Source organism: Camelus ferus, chromosome 16, assembly GCF_009834535.1.
Source record: "Camelus ferus isolate YT-003-E chromosome 16, BCGSAC_Cfer_1.0, whole genome shotgun sequence".
Classification (NCBI taxonomy): domain Eukaryota; kingdom Metazoa; phylum Chordata; class Mammalia; order Artiodactyla; family Camelidae; genus Camelus; species Camelus ferus.
The window spans coordinates 41,637,717-41,663,522 of NC_045711.1; the positions used below are offsets into that span (position 1 = coordinate 41,637,717).

General features: G+C 38.8%; 1 protein-coding gene across 1 annotated transcript in view; it reads left to right on the top strand.

Annotated features, from left to right (window-relative positions):
• The first annotated feature begins 7,241 nt into the window (after positions 1-7,241).
• Positions 7,242-25,806, top strand: part of LOC102506054 (coiled-coil domain-containing protein 138-like) — a 29,532-nt gene continuing 10,967 nt past the window's right edge. The window contains exons 1-2 of the mRNA XM_014559498.2: positions 7,242-7,463; positions 18,361-18,480. Coding sequence (XP_014414984.1) covers positions 7,371-7,463; positions 18,361-18,480 — 213 coding nt within the window. The 5' untranslated portion in view covers positions 7,242-7,370. The remainder of the gene's footprint in view (positions 7,464-18,360; positions 18,481-25,806) is intronic.

The window sequence follows — 25,806 nt, forward strand, 5'->3', positions numbered from 1 at the left end:
ATTCCATTGTATAAATATACCACCTCTTCTTTATCCAGTCATCTGTTGATGGACATTTAGGCTATTTCCATGTCTTGGCTATTGTAAATAATGCTGCTATGAACATTGGGGTGCAGGTGTCATTTTAAAGTAGGGTTCCTTCTGGATATATGCCCAGGAGCAGGATTCCTGGGTCATACAGTAAGTCTATTCCTAGTCTTTTGAGGAATCTCCATACTGTTTTCCACAGTGGCTGCACCAAACTGCATTCCCACCAGCAGTGTAGGAGGGTTCCCCTTTCTCCACAGCCTCTCCAGCATTTGTCATTTGTGGATTTTTGAATGATGGCCATTCTGACTGGTGTGAGGTGATACCTCACTGTAGTTTTGATTTGCATTTCTCTGATAATTAGTGATATTGAGCATTTTTTCATGTGCCCATTGATCATTTGTATGTCTTCCTTGGAGAATTGCTTGTTTAGGTCTTCTGCCCATTTTTGGATTGGGTTGTTTATTTTTTTCTTATTGAGTCGTATGAGCTACTTATATATTCTGGAGATCAAGCCTTTGTCAGTTTCATTTGCAAACATTTTTTCCCATTCTGTATGTTGTCTTTTTGTTTTAATTATGGTTTCCTTTGCCGTGCAGAAGCTTGTAAGTTTCATTAAGTCCCATTTGTTTATTCTTGCTTTTATTTCTTCTAGGAAAAATTTTTTGAGATGTATGTCAGATAATGTTTTGTCTATATTTTCCTCTAGAAGGTTTATTTTATCTTGTCTTATGTTTAAGTCTTTGATCCATCTTGAGTTGATTTTTGTGTATGGTGTAAGGGAGTGTTCTAGCTTCATTGTTTTACATGCTGCTGTCCAGTTTTCCCAACACCATTTGCTGAAGAGACTGTCTTTATTCCATTGTATATTCTTGCCTCCTTTGTCGAAGATTAGTTGACCAAAAGTTTGTGGGTTCATTTCTGGGCTCTCTATTCTGTTCCATTGGTCTATATATCTGTTTTTGTACCAATACCATGCTGTCTTGATGACTGTAGCTCTATAGTATTGCCTGAAGTCTGGGAGAGTTATTCCTCCAGGCTCGCTCTTTCTCTTCAGTAATACTTTGGCAATTCTAGGTCTTTGACTTGTTTTTATATTATTATTTTAAAACAGATGACTATCTACATATATTAATGTGCAAGAAAGCAATCCCAAAGCTCACAGATTTCTCAGTCTTTAGGAAGCAGAGGAAAACAGACAAAGCTGTTGAATGTTACAAGGTAAATTTTTTAAGATTTTAACTTAGCCTTTGCACAGCTGAACATGCATAATGCCCAGATTAATTTATATGATAAATAATTCAAATATGTTTTATGGCTGTCTTGAAAACAAGCACTGGTATCATAGTACTCTGAAGTGATATAGCTTGGGACAGATTTTATTGATTTGGATGTCTTTTTAATTTTTGTTTGTTTGTTTTGGCAGGGGGAGGTAATTTATCTTATTCATTTATTTAATGGAGGTACTTGGGATTGAACCTGGGACCTCATGCATGCTAAGCATGCGCTCTACTACTGAGATATACCCACTCCCCTCAGTTTTTAATGTTTTGGCCCAAAGTATGCAGTATTTTATCATTAAGAGCTTAGCATTTGTAAAAGAAGATTAACACCTATGAATTTTAAGTCTACCATGGTCAGAAAGGCCGTCCCTTAATGTGTGGTTTCCTTCCTCCCTCCCTCCCTCCTTCTATCTTTCCTTCCTTTCTTTTCTTGTTTTTTGCATTTACCTAGTAAAAACTTAATTTTTATTTAATTCATCTTCAAAAAGCTTCCAGATATGTTAATTTTAACAACTTTGAAATAACATGCTGTCATTTAGAAATGGAGTTTTTAATGGGGTCATTCAATAAACATTTTAACTTTCATGTGTGAATGTATGGACTTTAGGAATCCTACTAATTCATTCTTTCTTTTCTGATGTCAGCGTTCAGTGGAATTAAGCCCACCACAAAAAGATCTTGTGTTGAAGATTGCAGAATTGCTCTGTAAAAAACGGTGCTAGTGATAGAAGAGCAAAATACTGGGTTGAAAGAGCAGCTAAACTTTTTCCGGAAAGTCCCGCAATTTATAAACTGAAGATAAAAAAGCTGAGCAAAACCAAACATACAATAAAAGCAGTTGGGGAAAATTTAAGACACAAGTATTTCTTTTTTCTTTCTTTCTTTTTTTTTTTTTTTTTTTGCCCCACCCTACACAACTATTTCTAATATTTGGGAGTTTAAATGACTTTTCAGTAGCAAATCTTAAATGGGCGATAGGGAGTTGGTGGGAAATGGGTGAAGGGGAACAGGAGAGTACAAACTTTTAGTTATAGATAAATAAGTTCTTGGGAGGTAATGTATAGCATGGTACTATAGTTAAAAATACCAGACTGTACGTCTGAATGTTGCTAAGGAGTAGATCTTAAAAAGCTTTCATCACAAGAAAAATAATTTGTTAACTGTGTGAGGTGATGGATGTTAAAGTACCATGGAAGTCATTTCACAATATACACACAGGTCACAATATACTGTTTTGTTAGGCACTAATTTGCTTTACAAATAGCATCTCCTTTACCCTTACGGAATGATGACTATTTTAGGGATTTTACTGTTTCGTAGCTAGATGGCGGAGATAAGATTTAAAATGAGCTGTATCCGATAAAATTTTTGCTTCATGGGGTGAAAATTACCCATAGGATGACAGTTTAGAGTTATTATAAAGTTTTTAAAGGATTATTATCTGAAAATGGAAAACACTGTTTATGGGAGAGTGAGGTTTTCAGGTGAAACTTTATTTTGTTTTTTTTTTTAACATTTTTTTTATTGAGTTATAGTCATTTTACAATGTTGTGTCAAATTCCAGTGTAGAGCACAATTTTTCAGCTATACATGAACATATATATATTCATTGTCACATTTTTTTTGCTGTGAGCTACCATAAGCTCTTGTATATATTTCCCTGTGCTATACAGTATAATCTTGTTTATCTATTCTACATTTTGAAATCCCAGTCTGTCCCTTCCCACCCCAAGCGAAACTTTAAAGACAGTTTCTCTAGTAGGTTATAGGCAATTACTAAACAGGATAGAAAGTTGTTGCTAATGTATTAACTGATTCTGATGGTTATTCTTTACTGAGTGAAATATAGTTTACTTAGTGATTCTTTTGGAGAACGAATTTCCAAATGTGCTAGGTAAACATAATTTTAAGTGTATATTGTTTTTAATAAGACCTTCCCCCCATACGTTTCTGATAAAATTTTTAAAACTTTTTTTTATAGTTCTCTCTTCTTTTTTTTTTATTTAAATATGTATGTGTTTACTTATTTATGGGAGGGGGAGTAATTCAGTTTATTTATTTATTTATCTTTTTAGAGGAGGTATTGGGGATTGAATCCAGGACCTTGTGCATGCTAAGCATGTGCTCTACCACTGAGCTATACCCTCCTCTCACGTTGTTCTTTTAATTATACTTTGATTTAGTAATATTTCAAGACTTGTGCACCTATAATTTTTAAGGAGATAATTTTGCAGTTTTCTATTTTTGCAATATCCTTGATTGTATCTTTTAATATAAGCATTGAGCCAATTTATAACTGGCAAGCTTTCCCATCTTTTCCAGTGATTTTTCTGGTTTTGGTCTATTTTGTTATTATTTGTAGGAAAGAATCCTTTTCCTTGATTGTTTCAAGTGTATTGGCATATTATGTTTTCTCATTCTCATAATGTCTTTCATATATCTGATTATAGCATCACCTAAATTGGACAAGATGCTTAATTTGTGGAATACATTTTACTGAAGATATATACCTACATGATTAATCTAATTCAGAATAGTGTTCTTCCCTCTTACATATTTTTACTTGTTTCACAGTTCCTGCCACTTACTGAAGCACATGTAAAAATTTAAAAAATTACCTTCAGATATTACATTATGTTGACACTCATAGCTTCACTGATGTCAAGTTGCTTTATTTTTAATTTATTAAAGTAGCCACAAGTCACAGGATCATGTCAGCAAATATAGCAGTACAGTGGATAGAATTATCCACAAAAAGAAAGCCAAATAAAAACTGATGTTAGGTTGCTTAAATACTCGGTGTAACTTTTTCAGAGTATTCCATCAGTGCTGTACAGTAAAGTGTCAAGTAGGCACGACTCAAATCCCATGTGGGAGGCTTGCCCTGAGACTTATTTGCCCTCTGACATTCACTCCTTGCTGCCATTTATCATTTTTCAGTGACAAAAAACTCATTTTTAAACTGCATCTCTTACATTGCTTTATTCTTAGATCTGGCAGGAATTTGTGCTTTGTCTTTTCAAAGAAGCAGTTTTTGGTTTTATCGATTCTCTTTTTGTCTGTGTTTTTTATTTACCTTCAGATGTTGTCATTACTTTCCTTTAAATTATTTGTTTTCTTGTGTGTTGACTGCTTGCTTTATTTAAGTAAATTTAGTTTGTTCTAACAAGTACGAAGTAGCTTTTTGAAACTGTAAATCCCCCAGAATCAATTTCATAGGTTTTCATGGGGAATTTTCACACTTTTGTAAATTTTTAAAAAATAATTTAGAATTTCAATCTTGTCTTCTTTGATAAGAGCTTGTAGGATTTAATTTTTTTTCAGGTCATCAGTTCCACCAGGATTTTTTTTTTTAACTTATTTCTGGCATCTTGTGGACCTTTTCGATCTTAAACTTTTTATTTTGATTGGTTTTAAGCTCAGAGGAGGCCCCCCTTTCTATTACGGATTGATTTCTGTAGTGATGACTTTTTCATCTGTTCATTTTTGTTGTTCATTTCCTTAATTTTATTTTTGTTTTACTTTGTTTTCTTTTGTTCTTTTTTTTTTTTTTCCTATTTTCTCCTTAAAGTCCTGTTCACACATAGGTCTATCAGTCATTCCTTGTCTGTTATGTAATATTTCATACGGAAACTAAGGGAAAATAAGGAACACCTGTTATCTGCTGCCCGCCATTGTCGGTGATTTGCATTTTATTGTATTTCCTTCCTAGTTTGTAGTGCTTTCATTAAACTCAGACAGAGTGGAAGCTTCCTAGGTTCTGTTACCTAGAACTGTTATTGTGAAATTGATATTACTGACATGCATATCTTTATACTTCTACTGTATAAATTCATCCTCCTGTTCCACGTAGAGCAGTGGTTTTCAGCTCTTGGCTTCATATTAGAATTTCCTGGGAGCTCTTCCCCCCCCCCCCCCCCCGGGGAGCTTTTTAAAGAAAAAAACACCTGACAGTTGTATTGTGCTCTTTGGGTATGGTACCCAGGCATTTGTATTTTACAGAAGCTTTTGGTGTGATTCTAATATGTATCCGGTGTTAAGAACCATTGCTTTAGAGGAATTTTGAGATTTTCTGCCATACCTCCCAGGATATTTGAGTTAATTAAAATTTTTTCCTGCTTGGGAGTTCCCAAACCAGTTATTTTTGAGCCCTGGCACCTGTGGGTCATATAGATCTGTGATTACTATTCTCAGGAAGCCCCCAAACAACCAGAGATTGTGCTTTACTTGTTCCAGAGCATTCTTTTGCAGTATCTTCTTAAGAATTTTTGTCTTTTTTTTTCCCTGTTTTTTTCCCCTCCCCATTAAACCTGGCTTAGAAGGAGTTAACTGTTTTAGTCACTCATTTTGTTCTTACTCCAAGGTGATGAGTTACTTTTGAACTGATTCGTGACATTTTTGCCTTCTCCCAAGTTTTTAGCATCAGGTGTACGGTTCTCTATGGAAGGGATTCCTCAGCAAGTGATGAAGATTTGAGAGCTTTCTGTCCTGTAAAATAGTGGGGAATGTGTTAGCAGGTTGACTCATCTCAGTTGAGATGAGGATGAAGCAGCTTTTAGTCTTCACTTCCTCTGAGGGGTGAGGGAGAATGGGAATGGGGAGTCCTTTCACTCCTAACAGCCTAATATCGCTTGAGGACAGTCGGGTCAGTGTGATTCTCCCAAGCCTGTCAGTACCACCTGGCCAAGAAGTCTGAGCATACTATTTCCCTGAGGAGGAAGGTGAGGGAGAGAAGTCAAAACAGGTGCTTAGTCTGCTTTGGCTAATTTGGAAGTAGCTAATTTGGCCTCTTTGAGGACATTTTTAGGTTCACAAGTTTTTTTTCCTTAAAAATTCTTTTTAAATTTTTTATTCTGGGAGGTTGGGGAGGGGGTTGGTTTATTTCTTTCTTTCTTAATGGAGGTACTGGGGATTGAACATAGGACCTTGTGCATGCTAAGCACACTCTACCACTGAGCTATACCCTTCCCCCAACCTCAAAGTTTTTTTTTTTTTCATGTGATAGAATGTTTTGACATGAACTACCTTTGGAGCTGAGCTGGGTTTTCAAATTCTAATGAAGAACCTGCTTCATTACTGTTCTTGTATAGTTTATTAATATCAGGAAGCCTATCTGGGTATATCCAAGCTTAAACATTACCACGTGTCCTGTGTGCTCACACGAGTTTAACTGACTTGCGGAAGAATACAATTTTGAACATTTTTACTAGAAGTATGTCACATCATTGGAAATTGGATTCGTTGATAAACTAATGTAACAGGGATTAAAAGCTTAAGAAAGTACCTACTACTGTTGAAATATCCGAATTCATTTGTCAGATAAAAACTTCCAGAAACACTCACAGATTTAGTAGATAAACTTATGGTTGGGGGAGTGGAAAATTGATAATTTGAGATGTGCACATAGTAACTACTATATATAAAGTAGATTAAAAAAAACAAATTTCTTCTGTATAGCACAGGGAACTATATTCAATATCTTGTAGTAATATATAATGAAAAAGAATAGGAAAACAAACTTATGTGTATGTATGACTGAAACATTATGCTGTACACCAGAAATTAACACACTGTAACTGACTATACTTCAACAACAACCACACACACAAAAAAACTTCCAGTGGGCAAATACTAGAGCGTTCATGTTGGGAGCAAAGGCAGCCAGTGTAAGGTCGGTGAAGATGAGGATGGCAATGATGAACAGGTGGTTCATAATGAAGACGTCCACTCTGAACAGTGTCACTACTAGAGGTAAATGTGAAAGACTCCCCAGTGCTAGTGTTTCACAGGGGCTTCCAAGGACGGCGCCCCGGCCTGATTCCGGAGGGACGCGGAGCAGCTGAAGAGCGTCAAGCACGCGGTCCCGGGAAGGAAAAGGAAAGGAAAACGAAGCACCGCGCGACTGTCCGCCTCACGCAGCCAGAGCCCAAGAGCACAAACAAGACGACGGCACCGGAGGCGGGGCGGAGCGTGGCGTGTGTGCGTCGTGACGCGATCCGCTGCGCCCGTCCCGCCGCGAGTCAAAGCGCTGTTGCCAGGGAGAAGACGGCGGCCGCGGCTATGAAGCCCAGCGTCGTGAAGCTGCTTGGGCAGGACTTGGTGGTGGAGCGCCTCAAAAGCCGCTACGAACTGGGGAGCGACTGCCCCGTCGAGGTGAGGCCCTGCCTTGCCTGTCGGTCCACGCCAGGTTCGCGGGTCGCCGAGTCGGGGCGTGAGAGTGAGGGGGAGCGAGGCGGACTCTCTGGGGGCGGCGGCCGCGTGCGCATGCGCCTGCGGGGAGTGGGTGCGCGTGCGGTGAGTGGGTTCCCTGCGGAGACTTACGTACGGGACAGAACTGCCTTGGTCTCCGTCCAAAACGGGTAGTCCGAGTCGGTGTCATGCCTGAAGGTGCGGGCGCGCAGCCCGGTGGATTCTCGGTGTCCGCCTCGGTCCGCGGACCGGGAGCGCGTGTCTGGGCAGCCGGGGCGGGGACGAGGATGGCTGTTCTGGAAGGGGGTCTGCTGTGCTGGGCTGGGCTGGGGTCGGGAAGCACACGGTCACGGGGCGTGTCACTCTCTTTTCAGCCGGGGCGTTGGCGGTCGGACCGCGCGGAGGGAGCATCAGAAGCGGCCTCCCCGCACCCCAGGTAGAGCGACGGGCCCCAGGTGTCCGCGCTCCGCTAGGAAGGGCGCGCGCTCAGAAAGTATCTCAGAAAGTATCTCAATGTTTTAGCAGAGAGGTGCTCGCTCTTTCTTTCATTGCATCGGATGTGGTTGATTATCCAATGTGTTTAATTGATTATCCAGATGTGTTTAATGTTTGAAACACATAAAGGGAAAAAATAAAGTGTTGAACGTTTGAGGAGTGGCGGGAAATTGCTATGAGGTAGAAAGAAGGCTGGATTCTGAGTTTTAGTCTTTCTACTTTCAGTGTTGCTTGGAAAAGTTCACCTAACATCTCTGGCCCTTAGGTTCCTAACCTTCAGAATAGAGTTAAAGGTACCGCCTCTGCTTACTTCCCACAATCATTCAAATAGTAATTTTGTCAAGTAGAGCACATAAAGCTTGCCTTGTAGTAATAGCGCGGTTCTCAGGGAATTTCTGGGTTCTGTGTATTTCTGTGTTCAAGATTTTTGTAAGCCATGAGATGGTTAGTGTGCTTGTCATTAAGCCAAAGGAAAAGGGAAAAATAAACTGAGTTAGAATTTTTACACTCTCAAAGCTCATCAAAATAAGTTAATAATCAACCGAATATTTTTGTAATTTCTTCAGTTCTCTTTCATGTCAGTATTTGTTAGGAAGTGATAAGGTTGTGGCGGGATGTGGTTAATCCTTAAACACTGTAGGAAGATAGTCCAGACCCCTTGAGGTCTGGCTTCCTCTGCCCTGAACAAGCAGTTGCTCTCTGTAGCTGGCTGCGTGTCCTAATTTTGTCAGGATTTCAGGGAAAGAGGTAACCAGGGGTGGTGCCCTCCCTGCTTTGGCTGCAGGACCCGGTTGTCCCGTTAGGAGCCTCGGGGCATCTCTTCTGCACACAACACACCTCTCCCGTCCTGCTGTCCACCTTGTTGTCATTCATCTCAGCACATGTGGAACATGAGCAGTTCTGCTGGACTTGTGCTTCTTGCCACATGGGAGATTTTCCTTCTGAAGGCAATTGAAAATAAAGGATAACCTATGACAGAAAGTGTTGGATGTGTTTAAACATTGACAAAACTAGGGAATATTCAGGCCAGGGATTGGTGGGATGGGAATCCAGAGAGGTGGGCAGAGCACTGAAAGTGTCTTTCTCTTTAAGGACTGAACTGAGTGAAGGGAAACTTTGTTCTTTTTAAAAAATTCATATTTTTTATTTTGGCTCCTTCGGTCTGTCCAAGATGGGGAGCATGGTCGGAGACCTCCGTCCTTGAAGCTGGGGCCCCTTAGCTGGAGGCTAATGCAAGTTAAAACCATGGCTTGGTATTAGCAGAGTGTGAGTTCTGACAGTACAGTGTTGGTGGAGTAATGAAGCAGGGGGAGCTCGCTCCTCCACTGCACTTTGGGAACCAGTTTGGCATCACTAATATGGTTGAACCTATGCCTGTACCCTGTGGTGCTGCAGTGTGGCTACAGTCACATAGCCCAGAGGAACCCTTGACCGTGGGGGCCAGGAGCCAGGTGCAAGTCCGCGTGGCATCTGTGCAGACAGCGATACCCGTCTGCATCTGTGCTGACGTGTAAACCACAAGCGGGTGAAGCCAGGAGGATTTGTGTCCCTGATTCTGTCATTAGGAATGTATTATTTAACAGAGGAGGTTATAGCGTATCATAATTATATGATTATTTAATTACAGACGTTATATAAAGTTTAAAAACAGGCAAGTAACTTTTTTTAACATAAATAGTAAAAATTAAAAAGAAGTAAAACAATGATAAACACTGTATTTGAGTTAGTGGTTAATTTGGCTTAAGGAATAGAAGGGAATGTCGTCAGGGGTTTGTAGGTAACTTTCCAGTTCTTGGCCGAGGCCACGAGTGTTAATCCACGAGTGTTGTCATGTACTCATTTTTTAAATAATTTCACATTTACAGAGACACTGCAAAAAGACACAAAGAATTCCTGTAACCTTCACCCAAAGTTTCGCTATATCATTTTCTTTCTGCGTATAATACTTGAAACTTTTAAACAGTACTGCAATTTATATTTAAAATAATTCTTCCTGAAGATTACTCCATCTGAGGACATTTTAAACTAAATTAAGGGAGTTGTTAATTTAATTTTATTTTGTTAGCACTTTCCTGGCCAACTAATTTGGTGTCAAATTCAAGAAATTGGACTGACTGTTGTAGGGATACAAGTGACTCTCCTGCGAAATGGGTCCCTTCCCCGGCGTCCAAAGCATCAAACAGGCAGAGTGCTTCCATATCAGATCAACCAAATACACGATGAACTGTTCAAATCCATCAGAAACTGCAGGTGGGCACTCAGTGCTGAATTGAGAATTCTGAAATATTTATGTTATAAGCAGTGAACATTTAGAAAATATGAATGAGGTGTTTCATTTTAATTATTTTAGATCAGTATGCCCAGACAAGGTGGGAAGGGAGCAAGCACAGTGCATCGTAACTCCCTGTGGAGTAGGGAAATGTGTGGCTGAGAGGAAAGTGTAAACGGTGTTTTTTATGTGTTGATGTGTTTCTGAGATTTTGGACTGTCTTGCGTTTTATGTTTATTTTCATCCCATCCTATTCCATCCTTGCTCAAGAAATAAAATTTGCTGGTAAAATGTGCTTTTTGAAGTAGGTATTCTAGATTCATTGTTACAAATACCTATATGTAAGAAGGTCTCTTGTCAGCTAGTCAAAATTCATTTCAGAGCAGTGCCTTTATCTGTTTTTATCCACTTAACTTCATCTTCTTTGGGATTTTTTGTTTGTTTCTTTCTAAGGATGTAATTCATGTATTTATCAAGTGTCCAGGGAGTACAAAGGGAAGCAAAAGTGTATGTAATAACAATTTTTGTTGGAAAGTCTTCTAGTTGAAAGTAAATTTTTATACACATGAAATACAATTTTTAAAAATCAATAACTCATTTTGTCTAAAAAATTCAGTTATAATTACCATAGCATTTTGGAAGATTATTTTGGCCTAAAATAACTGGAGAAAAGTTCAAGGAGAGACCTTGCTTGGTAGCTTGACCCAGAGGTAAAACTGAAAGAGGAGAGGAGTGGAGAGGACATTCTAGGTACAAGGAATTGGAGGTGAGAAATTTTTGGAAGAGAGTGATTTATCAGATTGTGAATTTATCAGCCTGTCTGGGGAAAGAAGATACCGAAAATTCAGGCAAAGGAGTGCCAGAGTGAAAAATAGTGCAGTAGGGAGATGTCTTTGATAATGCTTTATAGGATAAGAAAGAATTAAGGGTCCTAAGGACTTATCTGTCATCTTCGGCAAACACAATAAAATGTAAATATTTAATTTAAAAAAATGAAGTACAGTGGATTAATCTGATTTAATCTGTAGTTTACCCTGACTTTGAAAATTACTTTGTGTCTTCTTTTGCGTTAGTTGCCGTTAAATATATGTATTCTTGTTATGCTGTATGATTTCATTCATTCAACAAATATTTGAACAGCAGTTAATATGCTTTTTCATGCTAAGTGCTGTGTATATAGAAGTAAATAGATTATATATGATCTTTGCCATGAATAGTTTATTAGAAGTGAATTGTAAGTACCCATATACAGTTTTATAAATTTAAGTGTATAATACAGTTATAATGTAAACAACTGATTGGAGTGGATTGAGAGATTGGGCAAGGTATTTCTAAGAAAATAACATTAAAGTCAAACGCTGAAGGATGGGTAGGGTTTGCCCAGTGAAAAGGGTACATTGTAGACAGACATTCTAGTATGGGAAGCCCCTGAGGCCTGGTAACATACTCATTCAAGGGAAATATAGTGGGTAACTCTGAGGAGTTGCTTGAATAAATGTGAGCTGAGATAAATGGATTGGAGGGGACAGGTGTGGAAGTTGGTAGCCCAGTCAGGATAGTCTACTGCAGGAGTCCAGGTGAGAGATCACGTGGACTGGAGTGGTGGCAGAGAAATAGAAGTGAGTAGACTGGAGATTTACTTTGGACTTGGCATAATGTATTGTGTGTGGTACAGAGAGAGTAAGGTGTCTAGGCTGATTTCCCACATTTCTAGTTTGTACCACTTGGAGAAAGAGTGGATTTAGGGAGAAAGATGGAGATTTTCATCTGGAATGTATTAGGTTTGAGAGTTAGATGGAGATACAGTGAAAGTAGTTGTATCAGCCTGGCAATCAGAAAATAGATCCTGTGTCTAAGTTTGGGCATCATTCATATGTGGATATTTAAAGCCGTGGGCAGTAGTTGAGGTCTGGAGAGCAATTAGGGTGTGAAGTGAAGCTGTTGTCTTATGGTGCCCTGAGGGAGAAAGTGGGTAGTTAAGAGATGGGATTAGTAGGTCTTGGAGGTTGTTTTAACATGGGAGATGTGCAGTAGGGTTTCAGTTAAGGGGGAAATGCAGGCCAGTTTTTGGCTGTTGGGAATGGGCTGTTTTTTGCTGAGGTAGGGACAAAACTGGAAGAGGAGAGGATTAATCAAGTCTGTTTTTTTTTTAAAAATTCACAACGCTAACTTTTTTTTTTGCAGAAAGTAATGCCTTTGTTATGAATGTCTTCTTTTAATTTATTTTACTAGGTAACACTATTTTAGTTTTTAAAAGTTCAATTTATAAAATACTTATGACATAGAAAAACAGAGTTACAACATCAACTGTATGCTCATTGCCTATATTTTACAATACTAATATTAATATTTCTCTTTGATATTTTTAAAGAAATAAAAATTCTCAATTATAGTTGAAGCACCGTTCTCCCATCCCGTTTGCTCTCTTTTCAGGATTAAGGGCTCCCCTGAAGTTGGTGTAGGTCCTTTCTGTCATGTTTTAACCCTTCTGTGTTTTCATATGTATGTATTGTTGAGAGTGTTTTAAAATTTTTCATAATGAATGACATATTGTGAATATCTTTTTGCAACTTCCTTGCTTCAGTGTTATGTTTTTGAGATTTATGTATATGGAAAATGTAGATCTAGTTTTTCTTTATTTTTTTGAAGTATAGTTGGTTTACAGTGTTGTGTTAGTTTCTGGTGTACAGCATAGTGATTAGTTAATTTTAATTGCCATATTGCATTCCAGCCTATAAATAAACCATCAGTGCTTTATTTATTTCTGGGTAAATACAGTGAGATGGAGTGTACCCTTTACAGACACTCTTTGTAAGTCTCCCTAACCTGTAAGGAGGGGCAGTAGCACGTGCCGCCACAGTGTCCTCCAGAGAGGTTGTGCCTGTTACCGATGTTCCCATCAGTGGCATCCTGGAGTTCTCTTTTCCCCATGATCTGATGGGTGTCTCAGTGAGGTTGTAGTTTGCATTTTCTGCTTTTGAATGTTGAATCCACAAAGGTGATTCTCTCTCAGTTCGGACACTAATGATAAAACCATATTTTTAAACAAACCAGGATAGTAATCTGAAGGTTTATACCCAAAGACCTTGAGTAAGAAGACCAGCTGAATGTTGAAAGTATATGAGGTAACAACCCCGTGTCCAGGAGTTAAATGTCAGTTCTCCAGAATTCTGTGGTTCTTTGTTAATCAAGCAACATAAGCACCGTATTAGAATTCTTTGGCTTTCGTCATATGCGAAGATAAAAAGATTCCACCAAGTTCATACATCAAGAAGGCATCATACATCTGTCTTAGGAACTGTTGAAAATGAGGCGAGTGAGGGCAGGTGTCTTGCTGGGTTTTCAAGTGGAGACTGGTCCTATTATACAGAAAGCTTCTGCATCCAAAACTGATAATCAGAAGAAGGGCCTACTGAATCTTGAGCCATCTCAGGAAAAGAGAGGAGGTAGTGTACCTTCACGGTGGCCTGCCAGGCCCTGCAGGAGACAGTGCACACATCGCATAGTTCTGGGGCTAGGATGTCCAAGGTTAGGGCTCCGGCGGAGTCAGTATCTGATGAGAGCCAACTTCCTGCTTCATAGACAGACATCTTTTTGCTGTGTCATCACATGTTGGAAGGGCCTCTTTAATTTTTATTAAAGTGTGCAGTTCAACTATTTTTAGTGTATTTAAAGAGTTAGGCTGGCCATCACCATGGCCAATTTAGAATATTTTCATCATCCCAGTAAGAAACCCCCTTATCTGTTAGGTATCTCTCCCATTTCTCCCTTTACTCGCCTCAGCCCCTGGCAACCACTGATCTACTTTCTGTCTCTGTGGATTTCCTAGTCTGGACTTTTTGTATAAACATGAAGCATGTTTCGTATGAGTGTGACGTGACCGGCTTCTGTCACTTAGCATGGTGTCTTCAAGGTTCGTCCATGTTGCAGCATATATCCGTACTTTCTTTTTATTGTTGAATAATGTTCCATTATAAGGGTACACCACGTTTACTTTATCCATTCATCAGTGGGTGGCCATTTGGGTTGTTTCCACTTTTTGGCTGTTATGACTAATGCTGCTGTAAACATTTGTGTATAAATTTTGTGTGGACATATGCTTTCATCTTTCCTGGGATGAAACTGGTGGGAGTGAATTTGCTGGGTCATATGGTAGCCCTGTGTGTCTAACTTTCTGAGGAGCTATCAGACTGCTTTCTGAAATGACTGCACCATTTTACATCCCCTCCAGCACTACACGATGGTTCTGGTTTCTCCCCATCCTCAACAACATTTGTTACTGTCTGTCTTTTTTATTCTGGCCATCCTAGTGGTTATGGGGTGCTGTCTCATAGTTTTGATTTGCATTCCCTGATGGCTAATTGAATTGAATTTTGGACATGTTTATTTTGTGCTTCTGGACAGCACACAGCTGGAGATGTAAGTAGGCAGTTTGGACTTGAGTGTGAACCTTGGGAGAAAGTGCTGAGCACTGGAAGCAGTGGGCATGGACTTGGTGGTTTTATCTCTGGAGTGGACGGAACCAAGCAAAGCAAGTGTGGAGAGACTAGTGGATCTCATGTCGCATCCTGTCTTTTTGCAGTAGGACAGAGTTTCTTTGCGAGTTTCCCTGCAGCATTAGTCTAGCTGTTACTGTAACCTGGTCTCACCGATTACTCTTGTGGTCCTGAACACTGCTTGATTAAGATAAGTAAAAAGATGATGTGTGCACTTTGTGAGTGTTAACACTTAACTCTGGCCTTATGATACAGTGTAAGACCCAGCAGAGCAGGAATTTGCTGAATAACTTCAGAAGCAAGAATGTCTTCTGGTTGAAAGAGAACAGCTGCTTTTCAGAGATGAAACTGTCTTGAGTAAAATTAAAGGTGTCAGAGAAGAGGTTCTTCCAAGATTGCAGATTAGAAAGGAGGTAACTACATAGTCTTGACCTTAGAGTTAAGTGATTCCCCTTTTCTGCTCAGTTTGGACTCACTAGTTGTTAGTATCCCGCACGTCTGCTGTTTCCCCTTCCCTCTCCTACCCTCTCCCATGCATACATTTTTCTGAACCATTTGAAAGTAAGTTGCAAAAGTCCAGACCTGGCACCCTAAGTCTTTCCTCATTATCATGAATACTTACTCTTAGGAGTGTGCATCTCCTAGGAATGAGGACGTTCTCCACACCATTACCAAACAGGAAATGAGTGCTAATTAAATAATTTAACTTAATAAATATATACAGTCTACACTCACTTTCCCAGTTGGTCTCCAAATTGTCTTTTACTGCTTTGTTTTGTTCTCTGATCAGGGAACTAGGCAAAATTCATGCAAATCTCTTTGGTTTCTTTGGATCTAGAGCAGTCAGCTTTACCATTTTTGCCTTTCGTGAGGCTTTTCTTTGAAGACTCTTGGCCAGCAGTCTTGTAGATTATGTCGTATTCTGTATTTACCTGATTGTTTCTTAATGTTTATAGTCAGATTAAATATTTTTGTGGAGAATATGTCATGGGTGGTATGATACCGTTCTTTATTTCATATCAAGTGATGTGTTACTGTGTGTATAACTTACATAGAGTAGAATTCATTGTTTGTTTTGAAAAATGCATGCAGTCTTGTAATCAGCACTATAGTCAAGATAGAGAGTAGAGTAATTCCAGCACCCCTTTGTCGTGATCCCTTTCCCACTGTCAGCTCCCAGCAACCACCCACCTGTGGCCTGGCCCGTAGTCCTGCCTCCCCAAGACCGTCACATCAGTACAACCATTTCACCTCTGGTTCCAGTGGCGATGGAGTCATGATATATCTCTGCATACTGCTCTTTAAGTTTCTCCTGTTGGGCTTCACTGAAAATCTTGAACTAGTAAACTATGTCTTTCACCAAATCTGGGACATGTTCAACTGATACCCCGTCAGATACTTTTTCTCTGACACTTGCTTTCTCCTCCCCTTCTGGGTCTCTGGTGTCTTGTGTTAGGTCTTTTGCTGTTGGTCTCATTGTCCATTTCTGGTGTGTCCTTCAGAGTCGACAGTGTGATCACAGTTTCCCCTTTCAGTTCCATGTTGCTGTTGAGCTCATTTAGAGAATTTTACAGTTTGTTATTTTAAAGTTCTGCAACTTCCAAAATTACTTTTATTTTTTCTAATGAGAATTTGTATCTTTCCATGTGCATTCATTTGCATTTACCTCATGGAATTCAGTTCAAAATCCCACTCTAGATCAGCCAAGGATTGGCATTTTCCTTGAAACCTGGTCACATTTTTCTGGTTTTTGTATGTTCCATGACTTCTGGGTAATCTTCGGGACCTTTTGGGTATTATGTTGTGTAGATTCTGGACCCTTTTGTAATCCCCTGGAGAATGCTGGTTGTCTTTATTGATTTCTTAAGCAGTGAGCCCAGTTGGGTTTGGGCGGAGTCATTTCTCACCATGTGGGCCGTGTGCCTCTCGATGGGTTTCCAAAGCCTGTAGTGTTGGTCTGGAGTGTGTGCTGTAGGCACTGCTGGGGGGAAGCCTGAGCCTCAGGGTTCTCAGCCTTTGCTGTGATGCTCTGGGTCTCTAACTCACCTGCATGGTGTGGGGGTTGGGGGAACCTGTTTTTAAACTGCGCTCCTGCCTCTGCCCTTTGTCTCTGCCCCTTTTGCCAGCTGAGGGCTGAGTAGGATTTGAGCACATTCTTTGGCTCATGGGGGCCCCTCTTCCTGGATTCCCAGCCCTGAAAATCAGAGTTTCTCTCCATTTAGCAGTGTCTGGGGCCTGCCTGCGCAAGCCTGCTAGAGAAAAGAAAGCAAAACCCAGGGAACTTCAGCCCCATGAGGGTTGCTTCTCTAAGTTTTCCCTCGTGTCTCCAACCCTGCTTTTGTTTCCCTTTGACATTCCTAAGGTAGTTGCTTTTTGTGTTTTGTGTATGATTTCTTAGTTGTAATCAGTAAGAGTAAAGTGCATGGGCTTATCCTGCCCTCCTGGAAATGGAACCCATGTTGTATGTGGTTTGTTTTGTTTTTTAATTTTAATTTTTTTAATGGAGTATTGGGGATTGAACCCACAACTTCATGCATGCCAAGCACAAAATTTACCACTGAGCTATACCCTCCTCCTATGTCATATGTTTTTAATGTTTTCTCAATGTGGAAAAATTTGTATGGTGAGAATATTAATCTAATTTTTAAAATAACTATAATATTTGGACCCATATCTTAAGTTATTTAAGGAGTCATTTAATGTAATAATAAGGTTGCATAAAGCTGATTTTTTCCCCACATGATTGGATTTTTAAACAGGACAAAAGAATGAATGCTTGGATTCTCAGCACTCCATCCTAGTTTTAGTCTTGATTTTTTTCCTCTTTGAGTTTGTCTGTCTCCTATTTATATTAAGTATAAAGTTAACTGTTTTATTTAAATGGTGCCTATATGATTACTTGGAAGAAGGAAATTAATTCAGCTTCTTGATTTCTTATGGAAACTTGCTTGTTTTAATACATTATGAATAAATCTGAAAGTAAAAGGTGAAATAAATTATATAAGTATTCATACTTTAAGTCTAAAATGTGCTGTCATTTAAATAAGGGAAATTGATTTCAGCCATTTATAAAACTGATCAAGGAGAGTTTGGAGCTTAGAAAATTTTCTTACATATTTAAGTTTTTTGAGCTGTAAAACAATTTTAGCTGATTTATGAGAAGAAATCGGTTATACCTATGGAATACTTCTACTCCAGGGATAATTTAAACCTTAAATTTTAATCTGCAAGCTATGAATAACTAACTAGTCTCTTAAAAAGGTTCAGAAATCCTTCATTGTTTCATCATTCCGTGATGTCAAATAGAAATTTCAGTGAGTTTCTGTGATGAATTTTTCTGAGCAGAAGCAGAAAATAGCCTTATTTCTAATTAATTTGTATAATATGTTTTAATCAGTATTTTAGAAAAGCATTTCATGCTTTGTTATTAGTTTGATTATACAGTTTTATAAATTGTTTGCAATATTAGTCGTTATGCTTAAATACACTGATTAAAGTCTTTGTGATTCAAGGAGTTCTAACTTTTAAATAATTTATGTTCAGTAGCATTAGTGACATGGAATCTGTACCTAATTTTTAGATCAGATTTCTTCTCTCCTAGCAACATGATGCAGAAGTTGAGCACTTAACTGAAGTTCTTAAAGAAGGAAAGAAAAAAAGCAAGAGGTTAAGGTCCTCTTTTGATGCATTGAAAGAATTGAATGATAGCTTCAAAAAACAGGTAAGACCTATTTTATCTGTATTAGATTGTAATACATTCTTAGAACTATATAGAGTAACAAATTATAAGTGAACATCTTAGAATATATTTTGGCTAGAGAAAATCTTGATTATCTTTATTTGTTAGCTTTATTATAAAATACTTCCAAATATAAATGAGGTATTCTTCACCAGCTGAGATGTTTGGCAACTTAAAAAAGTTTTTTAAATATAAGAGCAATTACTAGAATAAAAACAAGGAAAAGGAAAACCTGCTAACCTGGGGAGGTTTAGGCACTGATTTCTAGCTTTAGTGCTTCTCCTTGTAACTGCTGTTACACATCACACTTTGGAGTGTCTGTTGTATGCAGAGCTTGTGCTTGAAGGAGCATGAGCTTCTGTCATGAGTACAGGCTGGGGTCACAGGAACTGTAATTATGTACGTAAGTGGTGTGGTTTATTTAGGTCAGTCCTCACTAGTACTAAAGGTGCACCAAATTTTTGTGAGTTATATTTTTTAAATTTATTTTTACTTCCCTTTGCTAGTTTTTGACTGAAAGGTATGAAAGTGAAGGGATATGTGGAAGAGGGACAGGAGAATGATCATGTGTGTGGAGGAAGGAGTAGATGAGCAGAAACTGGGGTAAACCTAGACACATTAGCAGTGAAGGCATCGGGCTGGAAAACTCCATGGATTCTAAAATGTAGCTAAGCTTCGACTCTCAGAGGTAATTCTTCCTGGAATTCCTTAGCTGTGTGTTCTTCTCTGTTTCTGTTTTTGGTTTTCTGTAGTCACTGCTTGTTACAACCTTTCTCCTTGGCAGTGATAACTAAGTACGCCATTTCTCACTTGATCTAGTTCTTTGGCATCCCTGAATTCATGTGTTAGCCTCCCACAGTTAGAATATGACCTTGACTCACTGTTGTCTGGAAACCTGCTTTATCCCTGGAGGAGACTGCTTTTTCCCATCACAGTCTCGGTCTGGCACTCTTTTTTGACAAGGGTTTCTTTAACTGCTAGCTTAGGCACGTTGTTGCCCGTACCTATCTCTTAGGTTAATATAACCTGTGTTTGCATGCATGTGTGGGGACTGAAGTGGATTTATGCATCATTAAGTGATTGAACCTGTTGATAATTGGGTGTATTCCCCAGTGTGTCCAAACTGAAAGAACTTGGGAGAAACTCTTTGGTGCCCAGTGGAAGAATGCTTTTTTATGGTTACTCTGTTTAGTGTAGCTCAGGGGTTAGCAAATTTTTGTTGTTGTTAAGGACCAGATAGTAAATATTTTGGGCGCTGTGGACCATATGATCTCCGTCACACTTAACTCTGCTATTGTAGCGTAAAAGCAGCTGTAGGCAACAAGCAAGGGAGTGATCAGTGCTTTGCTCTTAATAAGACTTTAGTTATTAAAACAGTCAGTGATCACATGGCCTGTGGGCCATAGTTTGCCAACTTCTAGCATGAAGAATGTATGTACTTTGAAATTGTTAAATAAAAAGGTAAATTATTTCTGTGACCAACTTACATAGTAATTTGTGATAGCACTGGGTATATGTCAGTTTGCTTTAATAATAATTTATTATTAATGTTAATGAAACATTTCCCATTAAGTCTTACCAAGCTGAGGAGACAAGGGTTAATGTTCCAGACTCATCGGGGGAGGGAGACCAGTGGGCACCCTAGGCTCTCAGTAGGGAGCAGTAGGGTTGCACCCTGAGGGAGGCCAATTAGAGGTAAATTGAACCCTCCTCAAACTGAAACCTGGCTTTAATTGATTTCAGTTCCTAATCAGGCTAAGGTGCTCTGTCTGTGTTTTAAATACCTGGCAGAGAAAAGGATGAGCTCTTTCTGAAAGATATTGTGTGTATAAGAAATTATAAGTTTTTTTTCTGTCATCTGTACAAAATTAATAAGCACATTAAAGACAGAACGATGTGTCTAAATATGAAGAGAAAAAAACCCAGACAATATGTAGATGATCTGGATATTGGAGTTAATATAGGCAGTAACTTTAAAATAATGATTAATATGCTCAAGGAAGTAGAAAAAAAGATTGAGAACTTCCTTAGAGAACTAGAGCCTATAAAAGGAAATGAAAGTGAAATTCAAAAACCGAAGAATACACTAATTGTATTTCACAACTCCAGTGACTGGTTGTAACAGCAGACGAGGCACAGCAGAAGATGGGATTCGTGTGAACTGGAAGGTAGTTTCATAAAAAGTCTCGAGGTGAAAACACTGAGTGGAGAAGGAATGGAAAATTCATGAGAGACATGTGGGACATAGAAGGTTTAACATAGGAGTTCAGGAAGTAGTAAGGCCTTTGGAGTTTCTCACTTGTAATATAATTTTTCTTTAATTCACGGGTATGTACTGTTGCAGAGGAAGTATGAGTTTATGACAATACAGAGATTGAAAGGAAATTCCCATGCTGCTCAAAAAGTGAAAAGTTTCAAACAAGAAAAAGCACCAGTTTCAGAACCTTGTCACGTGTGATATGATTGAAATTTTCTGGGTTTTTTTTTTTTTTCCCCATTTAGTAAACATTGGTATGGAAGGATTCACCATAATAAGTCCTTTATAGAGAAATATCTCTTTATTTCAAATATGCTTTCATTTGCAAAAACAAAATATTTCAGTAGTGTTTTAGGCCTAGTAACACAGACAAATCACAGGAACTTAAGCTTAATAATGGCTTTGTTATTCGTCCTGTTTTGGAATCTACAAACTACAGTGTTACTTTTCTCTCAGGACTACAGTGAGCTCCGCTGATTTCTTTTTGCTAAGATTTCTTTCTTCTTTTTTTTACTTGGAGGTATAAGTAGCCTACAGTAACTCTGTGTGCAGATCCTTAAGTGTACAGTTGGATCAGCTTTGACAAATGCCTACCCTTATGTAACCTACACCTGGAAAATTCCCTCGTGTTCCTTCCCTGCAAGAAGTAGTTGTTGATCTGACTTCTGTCGCCATGAGTTAATTTTACCTATTTTAGGTAAAACTCGAGTCAGTGGCATTGTATTGTGCGTACTCTGTTGTGTGACTGTTGCAGTTTGTTTATCCGTCCTTCAGCTGATAGACACTTGGACTGTTTCTAGTTTTTGCCTCTCCATGAACAAAGCTGCTAAGGCTATTACGTACAAAGGCTTTTTGTGGACATGTGTTTTCATTCCTCTTGTAAATATAACTGAGACTGGAATTTCTGGGTCACGAGGTAGATGTGTGTTTAACTTTTGGGGAAATTGCCAGTTTTCCAGTGTTTGTACCATTTATATTCCTGCCAGCAGTGTATGTGTGTTCTGGTTGCTCCACCGCTTTGCTGTCACTTGGTGTTCTTTCTCATCTTGAGCTTTCATGGACCTGCTGGAGCAGCTCAGGGAAGCAGACCTTCTACAGCCAGAGGACCTGGGCCTGGACTTGTCCCGGGGCAGGCTGTCCGGGAGTTCTGCTAGCAGGAGGTGGAGGCCTGGGACCAGAACAGCAACATCCACAGTGTCAGGCGGGCCCAGGCCTCTGCGTTGCATCCAGGAGGAGCATGGGGACCACAGCCAGGGCAGCAGCACCAACCGTACATCTTTCCTGAGGGCTCTAGGCCAGGGTCTGTCTTCTAACCTGCCTGGTCCCTACGATCTCTGCTCCAGGTGGGGCTGCCCTGCCTGTTTTCCCCTCTGCGGGGCACCAGAAACTTAGGATTTTGTGGTTGCAAATGGTCATATTTTACTCCCCCTTCCCTTTTTCCTGTCATACAGCCCTCCATGTTTTATTAGAGGGGATGCTTTTTGTGAAAAATAATTTTTTAATTAAAAAAAACATTAAATTGGAAAAAGTGGAGATTTTATACTCAGGTACTCAAGATGATGGCAGTTTTCATCAAAAGTTCCTATTTGAAGAAAATGGAGGTTAAAAATTACTCTTGTTCTGAATAATGTGGTAACTTTGTTTTCATCCATCTGATTCTGTTTTTGTGGATAGCTATCTGTTTAATTTTGCCTTTTTATTAACTTGCTTTTATATTTCTGTCCAAAATTAAATCTAGCATAGTTCCCTGCTTAAGGTGATAAATGTTAAATTTAATTGACAAAGTGATGTGAAGGAATACTGAATCAGTCTAGTTGAATTTATAATTTTTTGTGGCATTTTGTCCTTATTTTCCTCCCATTTTTGTAGACTCCCAGAGAATAGGATTTCCAGGAAAATTTTTCCATACTCTGTTTATAGTGTTATAATGTAAAGAAAACCTACTTTTTTGGGAAGAAGATAGGAAGTTCCATGGTAGAAAGGGTTTAGCTTTTGAAACCTTTAAACTTATTAAAATTTGTTAGTTATGTGGTTTCATGCTCTTGAGTTAAGGCCAGTTTTACTTTTCTTTTACCAAACTTGGGTAGAGAATTTTGATGAGAATTCTGTTTTGATAATAATAAAGGAACTAAAAGACCTGCACCTTATGATGGGTTTTCTCCCCTTCTGTCAGTCAGTGTTTTAATGTGTTTCTAATGTTAACTGGAGATACTTGATTTGGAATTTCTTTCATATGGAGATTTATCATTCAGTACATATTTCAGTGAAGTGTTTTTTTAAGGTAAATTATGCTGTAATCATTTGCCAAATTTAAAACTTGCCTTTGAAGTTTTAGGAGGCTGTGAATTCAAGTAAAAGTTTGATTTAATTTTTTGCATATAGATACCACTTAATGGACTAAGGTTTATGAGCTCTTAACTGTCTTCATAGACTGGATTTCATATCATCACCTCAGCAAGTTGAAACACGAAGAATCTGGGGTGGACAGTGAGAAGCCAGCACTTGGAGAGATGACATTCAGGAGAAGTGTGTGAAGGTTTGCTTTTGAGTTTGAAATGCATGACTCAGTGGACATGAACAGTGAAAAAGGCATTTAGTGGTATATTTTACATGAGAAAAAAAATATTGTAAGTATTTTTGATAGCAAATTAATCATTCCAATAGTCAGTTCTAAAAAGATTCATTTCAGACTTAGTTAAACCTAATTACCTCCCCCCCCAAAAAAGAAAAATGAGTTAATTTGAATAATTAATGGAGGTACTGGGGATTCAACACAGGACCTTGTGCATGCTAAGCAGACGCTCTACCCCTGAGCTATACCCTCCCCTCGTACTTACATTTTTATTAACATGATGGAAATTTCATTTTAAAAACAGACCAGAAATTGAAAACCTACTTCAAAAATTGCAAAGTAATTGTATATTAGAGTTAGGCAGTTAATCAGTGATATAAACAATTTCTGATACGTATCATTTTAGGATTCAGATCCCACTAAAATAATTTTATTTCGCTTTTTGTCATGAAGGGATAAAAAGTATTTTCAAGGGGCTTCTCATTAACAAAGAGAAATGACTGTTTTCTTAAATTACAGACGTTAATTTGGATATTGATACTCACGGTTTCCAGTCAGTATGAATTGTCATTAGAGATTCATTTGTATTCCACGAGAAATACATTAAAACTCTGAAGGGTGGATATCTAAAGTTGTTTGTTTGGTTTAACATTTTCAGAAACAGTTTCATAATTATTAAACAGGCCAGGGTTTCATTTTAGGATATCATTTCCAGTTTCATCCTGGCCTAAAAAGTTTCTTCTGAATGCCTTTTGTGCTAGATAGGATAATGCCCCAGATGTTCATAACCTAATCCCTGGAACCTGTCAGTGGTTACAAGTAAATTAAGGTTGTTGATCAGCTGACCCTTCAAACCAGTCAGGATTATCTGGGTGGGTCCATTAATCACAGGACTGCTTCAAACCAGACAGAAGGGACAGAAGAGGAGGTCAGAGACTCGGCTTATCCTTGCTGGTTTTGAAGGTGGAGGAAGAGGGTCACACCCAAGGAGTGGGAGTTGCTCCTGGAAGCCAGGAGTTACCCTCCGCTGACAGCCAGCAAGGATCTCAGTCCTACAAGCACAAGACAGTGAGTGTAGTCAGCAGCTGGAGGAGCAGCATGTGGCCCCCTAGTCTCCAGAAAGGAGCCCAGCTCTGCTCACACCTGGATTTTAGCCGGTGAGAATCCATAATTTGTTATGGCAGGAATGGGAAACAAATGCACCTTTGTTTAGAATTTCTCTTTTAGCACCTCCATCAACTATTCTGTCTATATCTAGCCTCACTTTAGAAGTAGCTGCTGACTAGGAGGGCCTCCAGTATTAAAGTTCTGTAGAGAAATACTGTTTGTTAGAACTGGATGCAATAGGGCAGTCCTAGGATATTAAGGCTAACAGTTGATAATTTTAGCAGATAGTGTATGGGTCACAATTTGTTTTTACATCAGATTACTGGCATAAGGGAATATTTAGCATGTGTTTGGAACAGGGTTCTTTTTATCATCCTTAAATAAGGATCATTACTTATTGACTTATTCTAGATTTAGTTTTTGGTGAGCCTTGATCTTTAAAATATTTTCCATTTATGGTTCCTAGTATATTAGTAAAGGTAGAATAATGTTAAAGCTTATTAATAGTCTTCTTCATAGAAAAAGAGAAGGATAAATAGAACCAAATTTCTTAATTTCTTAATTGAATATACTTGTGGCCAAAAGCAGCGAGTATTCAGATATTTTTAGGTGTATGTACAATTCTGATTTAAAATAAGGCAGTCTTTTTTTGTGACATTATTGTATGAATCACTTTGATGGCCCCTATGTTTAAGAATACTAGTGTAACGGAAAATATCTCAGAATCATGGCTCCACAAATTACTTTTGGGGACTTCTGACACGTTTTGTTGTATATTTTATCACAGCCATGATCCATTATCATTTGAAGAGTGATTTAATATTTTAAAACACAAACAGCTATTGGGGACTAAATATGGTATATTTTAAGTAGAAGATCAAACCGCATAAGAAACCGCCTTAATAAGATCAGTTTTCCTTGTGTGGCTCAAAAACAGATCGGTGGAATATTTTCAAAGAAACTGCAAAATAAGTAATTCAGTATAACTTAAAGTGGAATCGGCTGCTTGAAGTTGCAACCTGAAGTTACACTGATGATTGGAAAAGTACCTGTAGAAAGAAGATTGACATCACCAATATGGCAGATTGGGGAGCTCCAGGCCCTTGTTCCCTAGTGGAGATGCTGAGGTAACAACAGGGTACTGACCGGACATATGTTTGTGAGAATTCTAGAGACCAGTTGAGAAACTGCAGCACCCAAGCCAACATGTAACCAGGAAGAGGCTCCATCGAAGGGAAGGAAAGTTTGTGACATTTGGGGTGCCTGTGTCCGTTTCATTGTAGCCCAGTGCAGTCAGGAGGACACACTCCTGTAACCATGGCTCCTCCCTGGGGACAGAAACAGGCGAGGACTGTGTGTCCAACATTTTACC